The following is a 12,054-nucleotide window of genomic DNA, read 5'->3' as shown; positions in this document are numbered from 1 at the left end:
CTAAGTCATTAGATAGAAGGTGGGATCAATTTCTATTTAAGTTTGACACCATTGTTCAATCTAATATATAATCTAATCCAGAAATTCCTTGCTTCATTTACTTTCCTGTTACTAGATTATCATTCCTTAAGGATGGACACACACACACACACACACACACACACACACACACACACACACACACAGAATGCTTAGCACAATTCAAAATTTGTTGGTTTCCTGAAAAACATGTTTCTGCTTTTACATCTTAAATTTACATTCATGGAGCTAAACTCGGAAAATACTTGTCTTTCCCATGAGGATCATGCAAAACATACCATTATTGATTCCAACATTTTACCAACATGATAGAGACTCTGGTGCTGACATGCTAAATTGAACTCTTTGTTTCATGTTTATAGTTATCTTTTCTCATAGTGGAGAAGAGAGACTGAACCTGTGACTCCTTGGATCCACAGAACTGTTAGTGAGGAACTTCTACTTATGAAGATGATCACTTTCTCTGCAACTAATAATTAGAGAGTTGTCTGGGCCACAGAGAATTTAAGTGACTTGTCTAGAACCAAATAACCAGTTTATGTGAAAAGTGTTAATTAAACATTCCTAAAGAAACTAGCTCTCTAAGCCAGATTGCCCCCACCTCTACCTTCTTTGTCTCAATCTCTCCTTGTGTATATCTCTCTGTATTTCTGTCTCTGTCTCTTTCCCTGTCTCTATCTCTGTCTTTGTCTTTGTCTATGTTTCTGTGTGTGTGTGTGTGTGTGTGTGTGTGTGTGTGTGTGTGTGTGTGTGTGTGATTGGGGACCAATTATTTGCTTTTTAACAGAACTTATAATTCTATGAATGAAATTACTTTTCTGTGTGTAAGTAGAATTGCCTCTAAGATTAAATAATTAATAGGCATGAAAATGTAAGCTCCTTGTTGCCAAAGATTGTTTTATTTCCTCCCTTGAATCACTAGGGCCTTACACACAGTAATAGTGATTCTTGGCATCTCCTATACTGAGTTGAAGAATAACCTACTCTAATTCATTGTGTTGACACTTTAGATGTGGGGAAGTCCTTAGGTAAAATAGTTGGGGGAGCAAATATTGGCTTGCTTTCTCTTAAATTCAATTCAAACAAGGTTTTTAAAATACCTACTATGTGCCAGACATTACACTAGCCACTGAGGAAATGAAGATCAAAAAAAGGGAAAGTTACTGCATTTAAGAGACCAAATACTACTTTGAGATAGCAACTTATAGTATAAATAAATACAAACTATACACAAAATAATAGGAGAGAGGGAGAATTCTAATGTCTGAGGGGATTCATAAAAAAAAAAATCTTGTAAGAGGTAACACTAGCTAAAAATTGAAGAGAATTATTAAGATTTAAGGAGTCAAATGTGTAGAAGAAAAGCATTCCAGCTATGGGGAAATTTTATGAAAGCATGGAGACAAGAAATGAACTGGGATGGGGTGGGGGTGGGGGAGGAGGAAAGCAAAGTATTTAGTGGGCCATTTTGACTGGGATATATCATAGTCTCTAAAAGACAATCATATAAATCAACCCTGAAATATAGTTTAGAACCAGACTATAAAGAATCTTATTTTATTCTAAAGACAATTGAGATCAATTTGGTTAGGTGCATATGTCAAATATTTCAGGAAGTCCTCTCTCATCCTCATCCTTTTAGTCTATATCTCTTACCTCAAGAATGCATATTAATGAATTATGTACTTCTATGATAGATTTATGTGTTTTTTTGGGGTTTTTTTGCCATAAACTTTTAAATTAAGTATTTGATCTCCTTACTAGACTATAAGCTCCAAGAGAACAGGGTCTTGTCTAAGCTACACTTTATAGTTCTCCTAGTGCTTGATGTGGTGCTATACACCCAGTAGGCCCTTATTAAAGCTTTGTTGAATTGAATTCCACAACATAATAATATATCTAAGAAGAGAATTTGGCATTGTTAATGCTCAGCTGTGTGATCAGACTACTAGGTCAAGCTGCCCTATGTTTTTTAATCCACAGCCTTTAAATATGTATCTGCACAATAGATCATAACCACCAAAGAGACATAACCACACTTATAACCCTTGGTTATAAATTTTCTCCACAAGGCCTTACTGAAAGGAAGAAGAAAAAAGAAAGAGAATCAGAGAGAGAAGAAAAAAAGGAAAGAAGGAAAAAAGAAAGGGAAGGAAGGAAGCAAGGAAGGAAGGAAGGAAGGAAGGAAGGAAGGAAGGAAGCAAGGAAGGAAGGAAGGAAGCAAGGAAGGAAGGAAGGAAGGAAGGAAGGAAGGAAGGAAGGAAGGAAGGAAGGAAGGAAGAAAGGAAGGAAGAAAGGAAGGAAGGAAGGAAGGAAGGAAAAAAGGAAGGAAGGAAGGAAAGAAAAAGGGAGGGCAGAAAGAAGGGAGAGAGGGAGGAAGAGAGGGGAAGGAGAAAAAGAGAGAAAGTGAAGGAGGGAGGAAATTTTCCTACACATACACACCAACTCATGGCCACAACAGGAAGTAAAAGATAAGCAGTTCCAAATTTATAGCGGAAGGCCTTATGCTAAACCTTCCTCCTACTCTGTCTGTGCTGTATGGACATTTCAGGAAGGGACCATAGGCCTGAGATATATTGTTACTGATACTATGAAGAAAGAAGATTTAGCAGCACATTTTGGCTTTTTAACGAAGCCAGCTTTAATTGGTTTGACTCACAGATTTGATACTGTTTACTCACTGGGATTTCTGGCATGTGGAATATATTTTGATTTGGGGAAATTTTTTTTTTTTTTTTTTTTTTTTGGAGCAAAATAGATGTTTCCCAATTTACTTCAGAATGGCTAAAGCTCCAAGGCTCCCCCTAGTGGTAACCAGCAAAAGTTTGGTCAGAAAAGCACTAGCTATATATAACAGTTTCAACACAAACATTTCTAAACATATAGGGAAAAAAATTAATTTATATTTGTAATTCTAAATCATTCTCTATAAATGAACTAGTTGACTTTAGAAAGAGCACAGCTCCTTTTTTTCCACAATAATAAGCTATTTCCTAACTCAGCTGGACTGGGATTCAGAGCTAAATGAAAAGTTTACATTAAATTTACAAAATTTACGATTAAACACTAGGAAACTAACAAAGTGCCATTTTTTTTTCTCTATTGGTTCTTTTCTCTCATTTGGTTTTTTTGCACCATATATAGACCTCAGAATAGTGAAGTGGAGGAAAAAAGGAAATATATTTTATAGACTGAGCTTCTCATTATGCTTTATTTCATCCTTTCATGGAAAACATTTTATCTATTATATGCAAGAAACTATTTCAGATGCTGGGAGAGATAATAAAGTTTATCTAAGAACAGGTTCTTGATATATTGAGTTTAATATCTAGTAGGAAGATAAGACAGAAACACAAATAATTCTAATCAGAACATTACATATTGTCAGCCATTTCAAAACGTACTGTCATTACTTAGTTCCCATACCAAATATTCAAAATTTTCATATTCAAAACATTTCAAAAGTTAAGTTCCAATGCTGCTAAACTAGCAAATGTGCTTTACTTTTTTTTTTTTTGATAAAAAAATATCTGTTTTCATAATGTTAAAGTTATTGCGATTAATTATGCAATTCTGTGACATAAAATAATGTTTCTATATAATTATTCTATATTATTTATGAAGATATAGTGTGGGGTGTGTATGGGTGTTTGTGTAGTTAGAAGATAGGACCACATTCTGAAAGATTTCATTCATTTTTTTCTTTTTTTTTCCCCTGCTGCTCTCATACTGGTTTATAACTCCAGTCTAAGCCAGTAGAAAAGAAACAGTTTTGGATTTTTTGAACATTGTATCTCTAAGGCCTCACACAAGGTCTGTCACATGGTAAAATCATAATAAATAAGTTTAGAATCTAAAATCTAAGATAATGGAGAAAGATTGGCCCCCCAAGTAATATTTTAAAAACTAACATTGGAAAAGAAATCCCTTTCACTGAGCACATGATCAGATCTTATCTCAGTGCTAAGGGGAGTTCCCTTTTTATGGGATTTTTGCTCAAACTCCACCCTATTGCTGGAAAACCAAAGCAAAGATTAATATCATCTCAATTGCCAGAGGACCCCACACCCCTAGCTCTGGCACTGCAGCAACAGCAGCAGCAGCAACAACAACAACAACAACTAATAGTTATTGGAATAACACATGCTAACAAATAATGCTTTAACAAAGAGTGCCTGGTTTACAAAATCATAAAAATGTTTAGAAATATCCCTTCACTGTTGACCACATCAGTGAAATATTACCAGATCAATAAACAGTTAATTATTTCCCTTTTAATGTATATCAGTCTTATATGAACTAAATTAACCAAGTATATGTAAAGTTTAATATACTATATCTATATTCTTAGGCCCTTTTATTTGATTTTCCAATCTTAAATGTGACTATCAATGCAAAAGGGCATTTAGTATTTCCCACAATTAACACAAGTGCCATTGGGGGAAAAAAAAAAAGGTCCAATTTCTATATTGTGCAATAGCAGTCTGCTGAATAGTAACTCTATTCAATGAGCTAGTTTCCTGTTACTTTAATTCAGCTCCCTCCCCCCCACCACCTCCCAGACTAAATAGTTATTCCTTGGATAATAGACCAATAATACTGAATTTCAGGCGACTTCCAAAAATGTATCTGCCTGTCTTAAAGAATAACCATATCAGTTTGCTAATAAACAGAAATATATTACATGTCGAATATATTGTCATTAGTGGCTAAAAAATATATAAATCAATCTCTGAGCAAAGAAGGAAAAAAAAGTATATTTCTAATGTGTCCAAGACGTGATGGTTGGGCTCACAGCTGTAAGATGTTGGACTATCATCAAGAGAACAATGTCAAACACTAAACTTCTGGATGATTTCCATCAAAATAACATTTCGTTTGAGGTCAATAGTTTTTACAGAACTTTGGAATAAGATTTTCACTGACATTTTTTCTTTCTTTAGAGCTGAACTTGAACACCTCTAAAAAGTTCCTCAGAATGAAAAATCTAGGGGAGTTAGCCTTTCCAGCCCTCTGAAAACAAACTACATGATAAGCACTGTCATCTCTGGATTCGAATACAATTGGGTAGAGTTTGTAGGATCTGAGTAACACTAGAATTCTAGGAAGGCAAAAACTGTTATTTTACCACATATGGTTCCCAAGTTCAATTCAACTGAATAAATATTTATTCAATATCTATTATGTCAGGCCCTTAGCTAGAAGCTGGTGATACAAAGACAGAAACAAAACACTTGTTGCCCTCAAGGAGTTTATAGTCCATTTTTAATATTTTTAAAGTTCTTCTAAATATGAAGTCCTCATAAAATTTGGAGCTGGAAAGAAATTAATTGGTTAACAAATTCAATCTCCTTATTTTATAGAGGATGGCCAGAAAAGTTGTATAGCTTGTCCAGGATCACATAAGCAACAAGTTATAGAATTAGGATTCAAATCTAGTTCTTTTCACTCCAAATTCATTTATCTTTCCACTGTATTTGAAGCACTAAAACATAGTATTTATACAAAAGTACTTAGTATTTCCAATCACTAACACTGATCATTTTTTTAGAAAAATTCTATATCTACATAATCTATTCATAATAACTTCTCAAGAATCCAAAGGGCTTCTCAAGAATCTTTCTTTCACTCATTTCCCCTAGAAATATCAGTTTGGATAATATCTAGGTTTTTACAAAACCTAGACAAAAAAAAAAAAAAAAAAAAAAGGAAGAAAAATGCCCTCAGATACCATGTAAGCACTCAGGTTAACAAAATTACAAATATGATAAGTTATATTATTAAACCTGGCATTTTTGAAGCACTTCAGGATTTGCAAAGCACCTTAGATACTTATTTTAAAAGAAAGACTTTGTTTCATCCAAGAGAAAATTCAAAGGACTAATTCCTGAACTTATAAACAATCAAGCCAACTTCTCTTCCCTCTCCAGTAATCTTCAGCTTTCCCCAGAGACATATATAGTCTTCTGAATATATAGTGCTACCTCAGATGGGTCATTCTGAAAGGAGAAAGAACTCCATGTTACTAAAGAATTGAACCTGTGCTCCGAACAGGCTCAGCTCATATGACTCGCATAAATGCTCTCAACAATTTGAATATGCCTTTCAATATGAGGTCACTATTTACCCATACCTGCCTATCTTTTATGACTTCCTGACCTACTAAAGACCTTTCTTAATTTCTCCAGAAATAATGAGGGTACAAGTACCTAGCTACCTGTCCTCTCTCATTCTTAACATATGATTGGCTCATCTTCTTTTCTATCACACATTTCTGTGACGGTGTAATTAATTCCTATTTTTCTTTCAAGGTTTTCCATTGGTTATATGTCGCAACCTGTTTTCACTCATGTATATCTCTATTGCCTTCTATATGATATTCACTTCCAATTCTTCAAAAAATATGCTCTTCCCACGTGACTTAGTCATATATAACAATTATTCACAAAAGCGATTGTCAGCCTATTTTTATGCCTCCTTATCTTTATATCTTCTGTCCAATAATTCTGACTTCTGTAGCTCCCTACTGTTGTTTTCCCAAAGCTTATAGTTTTCATCACTATAGCTACTGGTATGACCTATCATAATGAATTTTATGAATCAGTATCAAAACAAAGACCACATCAGACATTTTCCTGTATTTAAGGACTTGACCCTTCATGAAAGAGATACTTCTTGAGGCATCTTTAATTGTTATAGGACATATTACAACCTATTGGGAAACAACAATGGGCAATATGTTGTTTCCTAATCATTGTTCACCTAAAATACTTTTACATTATTTTACATTATTTGACTCGATATTCTTTGTACCTTTAAAAAGAATGGTAGAGTTAATATTCAGTGTGCCAAAAATTCTAATCCAGTAAGACAGTGGAACTAGTTTGACTTGCTTTTCCTTATGATCGAAGCCTATGAAGCAAAGACATACCTTGCCCTTGAGGCAATTCTCTTTTTCTTTTCATTTTTATAGTACTTTATTTTTCCAATTACATGTAAAGATAGTTTTCAAAATTCATTTTTGTAAAATTTTGACTTCCAAATTTTCCCTCACTTTCTTACCTTCCTCCTCCTCAACAGAGCAAGTAATGTGATGTAGATTATACATGTACAATCATTTTTGATATACTGCCATATTAACCATATTGGGAAAGAAAAATCATAACAAATTAGAAAGAAAAAAAATTGAAAAGTGTGCTTTGATCCACATGCAGTGTCCATAGGTCTCTCTTTGGATGTGAATTGCATTTTCCATCCCAAATCTATTGGAATTGACTTGGATTACTGTATGACTGAGAAGATCTAAGTTTATCATAATGGATCATCACACAGTTTTGCTGTTACTGTACACATTGTTCTCCTGGTTTAGCTCACTTCACTCAGCATCAGTTCGTTTAAGTCTTTCCAGGATTTTTTGAAATCAACTTGCTCTTCATCATTCTTACTAATTTGCTAAAGCCTAAAACTCATTTATAAATATGACACACTTGTTGGAATAAGTTTTAAAAAAAAGAAAATGCTTCTAAAATGGAGTATATTTCTGAAAATACTATGGTAAAATGAGTCATTATCATTATGAATCATGGAATGAGAGAAGTCTGGTTTAAAGTTGTATCAGCATAGAAAATGGCATGTATCAGATGGCAGCATATACAATATTAACATTTTTGACCCAGACTTATCAACTAACTCAGAATCCATAGAAGCAGGACAATTTGACATTGTCCATCATGAAAAAATATTTCATATTAAATCAGAAAGCTCTCATGAGCTCTATCATTGTACCTTTTTATTTTGATGTTTTCAAAAATGTCTGCATAACAATTCAAGTAAGTGAGGAAAATCTGTTGTATTGAGCGTTCTATAACCCACAGAAATATTTGGTGATGCTTTACAAGAAATAATTAAATAGAACCCATTAGACATGTTTTGGGCCAGTCTATGGGACTAGGATTCAAGTTAAGAGTTTATAATAAAATGAGACATTCTTAGACTAGATAGTATTTGATAAAAGGAAGTTAACAAAAAGATGGAAAAAAATATTCATCTAAGATACAGTGTTGATTTAAGTGGGCACAGCTCTCTTACTTCCATACTTGCTTGCCTTATTGATTCCTGTAAATTCAAGTGCTAGAAACTATATGAAGGATTTGAGTCCTAGTCCTATGGACTAATGAAACATAGAGGATGGTTTCATCAAGATTTAGGGAAAATTACCCTACCTTTTATGGACTAATGAAACTATTCTACCCTACCGCTCTAGCCTATATGAATTAATAAAGTACAGAGGATGGTTTTATTAAGATTTAGGGGGAAACTACCCTAGCTTATATGGCAAGGATCTTAGTAGATGCTGTTTTGCATTTGCTTTCTGTATATAAAAATATATCCTTTTTTGTCTTTGTAATGATGTAATGGCGATGATAACTCTTAATTACCTAGCACTTTTAGGTTTAAAAAACACTTTCTTCACAACTTTATGACAGTTACTATTGTCTCTATTTTATAAATGAGATCAGAGAGATTAAGTGACTACCTAAAGTCATACAGCTAATTAGTCATAGTCAAAACTGGGACTTTTGTCCTGTTAACATAATTCAGGTCTTCATACTCCATAAAATTTAAAAACCTGGGCATAGAAATCAAGGTACCTAATACTGTTGGCTGTCTTTATATGAATACATGTTGTTCCTTCTGCTTAACTAAATTAGTTCTTTTAAGGCAAGGACCATATCATAGGCCTCTTTATTTTCCTCTACTCAGAACACCTTATTCCTTAGTGCTATGCATTTAGTATGCACTCAGTTAAGGTTTTTTGATTGATAAAAGAAAGACAATAAATTCTTGACTGTTACAGGAGAATAATTAAGGACTATTGAAAATACCATAAATGGAGAAATGTTAACTCCAGTGAAAATGATACATTAAGTAATATCAACCTTAAGTGTTTAGATTATATAATAAAAGATATGTATTTATACCATATTCACCAATATTTCTCCTTCAAATTTTCAAAAGTTTAGCATAGTATCAGGTAGGCATATAATAAATGCTCAATAAATGCTTCTTGACTTGTCAAAAAAAATCTTTTTTGGTGAAATAATAAATATCTTACAATTAAGGCAACAATTTAGACTGAAGATTCACTGCACAAAACCTGCTGAGAGATATTTTATTAAGTTTTGGAAATCTATGCCTAAATGAACATTAAGCAAATCTGAATTGTATATATGGGTTTTCTTCCCCCACTACTTTTTAAAAATTGACCTGTATGCTTTTTGTTTCAGGAAAGAAAGGAAGGGAGAGAAAAAGAAAAAAACTAAGTAAAGAAGAAAGTAAGGAAGCAAAACCTGAGAACAAAGGCCAGGAGCCCACTATAGAATCCCAGGATCAACGGGAAAATAAAGACAAACAGCAGCAGAAGAAACGAAAAGTCCAAGATAAACAACAGAAATCGGTATTAGTCAGCACTGTACACTAAAAAGGTCTCATGTGATTGTTTTAGACTTATGATGCTGCTATCTCCACCAGATTCCCAGGACAGGTGCTCTAGCCATTAGAACCACAAGTGGAAAATGCTACCAGTTACTGTTCCATCTAAACAACATTCCAGATAGTTCCTATACTCTCCATACAAACATAGTTAATAACCAAGACATTCGTGAGCCATGAGTACAAAGACGTCTAAAAAAGGGATACTTTCAAGGGGTTATCTTATATGCTTCTGTGCTTTTGTAAAAAGACACCTAAGAATTTTTGTATATAATTATTAATAGGATATAACATTATAATGATGGCATCTGGAAAAGCAACATTTTTTTCTTTGTAAAATAATTTTCAGGCTATTGTTTTAAATAAGAAGCAAAAGATATGTCTACTAAGTCAAAGACACAGTATCCCTTCAAAAAAATATAATGGTGCATCACCAAAAAAAAAAAAAAAAAAAAAAAAAGGGAAGGGGGGAGATGGAGAAGGGGAAGGGAAAAGAAAAAAAAAAAAACAAAAAAATATGAAAGGACATTGGAAATCCAGGGTTCAAGAGTTCTGTGTCGATGTCTTGAATAGATTACCAAGAGTGCTCAGAATTAGGGCCTAACATTTTCTATCCAATGGTTTATCAGAACTGAACTGTTTTAAAATTGGTTCCCTTGTACTTATCCTGTACTCCTACCTGCAAGAAACCCTAGAATGGATAGTAACGGTTATGTGAAAATGGGGAGAGAAAAAAATATGGAAGAAACTGCTGGGATGGAGAGTATTTTTGTGCTTCACAAAACTGTGAAGGACCAATGGTTCTGCTCCAGTGGAGCAGCACTCTAATCTCTAAGAAAATATGACGGGTTTCTCTTTCATCAATGCTCCTGTCTGGGTTGTTCCCGGAGTCATATAAACTGCGAAATGTATCTACACTACAAACCTTACTTACAACAAACAAATCCATACTTGTAGGAGAACAAAAACTGAATTAATAAAGAACAGAAAATAGAGCACAGCAAATGTAACACATTTTTGCAGTTGTGTCTTTTTTCCCTCTCACACTGGGGAAAAAAAATGCTTCCTTATCTGCTTTATGATTCATGAGGAATCCAAGGGATATTACTTCTTTAACAAGGTATATCTAGTGGGAAAAAAAGCCACCATAATAAATATATTTGTTGATAGTTTGTAAAGTTCTGTTTATTTTTTTTTCATTTTATTTAAAAATGTGATAGTGATAATTGATTTAATTAGTAGAAAATGTTTTTCTTTCATTTATGAATCCTTTCTAAATTAACTAACCAATTTCCTCTCTAATCCAGAATGTATTACTACCTCCTATTCTTGTTTTTTAAAATCTATTTTTATTTAAAGCTCTAAATCTTTATAGTGGGTAAAGAAGTATTTACTAAGTTTTTTTTTTCTAATTTCATTTCATTAATTCAAGTTATACCACCACAGATATAATCCTAATTATTAAGTTACTATAAATAATGACAATTAAATCCACTATATATTTCCTCTTCTTTCTTAGACAGCTTAGAACTGCTTCATAATTTAGATCTTTCCTCATATGCCATCTCTTTCTGTTACTTCATCTTTTGGCCTTTTCTTCTCCATATTTTCTCAGTCTATGGATCTCTTTGGGGGATTGACATCACCATAACTGAAGGAATCAACCAGAGGAGACAGCCAGCTCCAGGATGGAACATCTCTGAGTGTGGAGCACAGAATTCATTGATCCATGTTGACTTTCCTGTTGTAGTAGATTGGATAAAATACCTGGTCCATCACTCTTCTTAGCCCTGTCAAGATTGCTGCTCTCTGAAGACTTTAAAATAAATTTGTCTTGTGGCTATCTATTCCTAGGCACTTCTCTACCATCTGCACTGTCTAAACATTATTGTTTCACAAACATACAAACACATACATATGTACACACTCATGTGTATGTATATATACAAAGCATGCATAATAGATTTGTGATATATTATGTGTATTTATATATATACACACATGTGTATATAGGCATATTGTATATACATTATGCACATACAAGTATAATTATACATATGTTTATATAAATGTGTTTATTTTATATACATATGTTTATATAAATATACATGTAAATATATATGCATATATTGCATTGTGTATATGCATGTGTGTATTTACACATGTGTATATATATATATATATATATTTTTTTTTTTTCCCCAGCCAAGGTATAAAATGTTAAAATGCCTTATTTGTTTCTTATTTTACTATTTTCATACATTGTCTTACAGGTGTCATTATTATAATCTATGAAGATTTATAATATCCCCTGTTTTATGTCCAAAGAAAATTTCTATGCTATGATTATGGAAGAACAGAAAATCATCCTACACAATAGGATGTGGGGGATGTGTGTATGTAGAGGGACTATTAGCTCACTCTCAAATGACACCCTCTCCTAGGTACTTACTATAGTATCATTTATCAAGTTATTGTTGTCCCTTCCTTTATTTCCACAGATTTATTTAGACATTCAATAAG

The 12,054-nt window shown here is 33.2% G+C and overlaps 1 protein-coding gene across 2 annotated transcripts in view; it reads left to right on the top strand.

The window, feature by feature from the left end:
- Window positions 1–11,517, top strand: part of RSPO3 (R-spondin 3) — a 103,181-nt gene extending 91,664 nt beyond the window's left edge. Inside the window, exons 5-6 of one of the 2 annotated variants that reach the window (XM_074309904.1) lie at window positions 9,327–9,496; window positions 11,147–11,517. In XM_074309904.1, coding sequence (XP_074166005.1) covers window positions 9,327–9,496; window positions 11,147–11,182 — 206 coding nt within the window. In that variant the 3' untranslated portion in view covers window positions 11,183–11,517. Of the gene's footprint in view, window positions 1–9,326; window positions 10,710–11,146 lie in introns of those variants that run through there. The other variant, XM_074309905.1, reaches the window with a different exon arrangement.
- Window positions 11,518–12,054: the final 537 nt, after the last annotated feature.

This window comes from Sminthopsis crassicaudata, chromosome 4, assembly GCF_048593235.1.
Source record: "Sminthopsis crassicaudata isolate SCR6 chromosome 4, ASM4859323v1, whole genome shotgun sequence".
Taxonomy (NCBI): domain Eukaryota; kingdom Metazoa; phylum Chordata; class Mammalia; order Dasyuromorphia; family Dasyuridae; genus Sminthopsis; species Sminthopsis crassicaudata.
The sequence above is the reverse complement of the archived record's forward strand: the minus strand, read 5'-3'. Positions and strand labels throughout refer to the sequence as shown.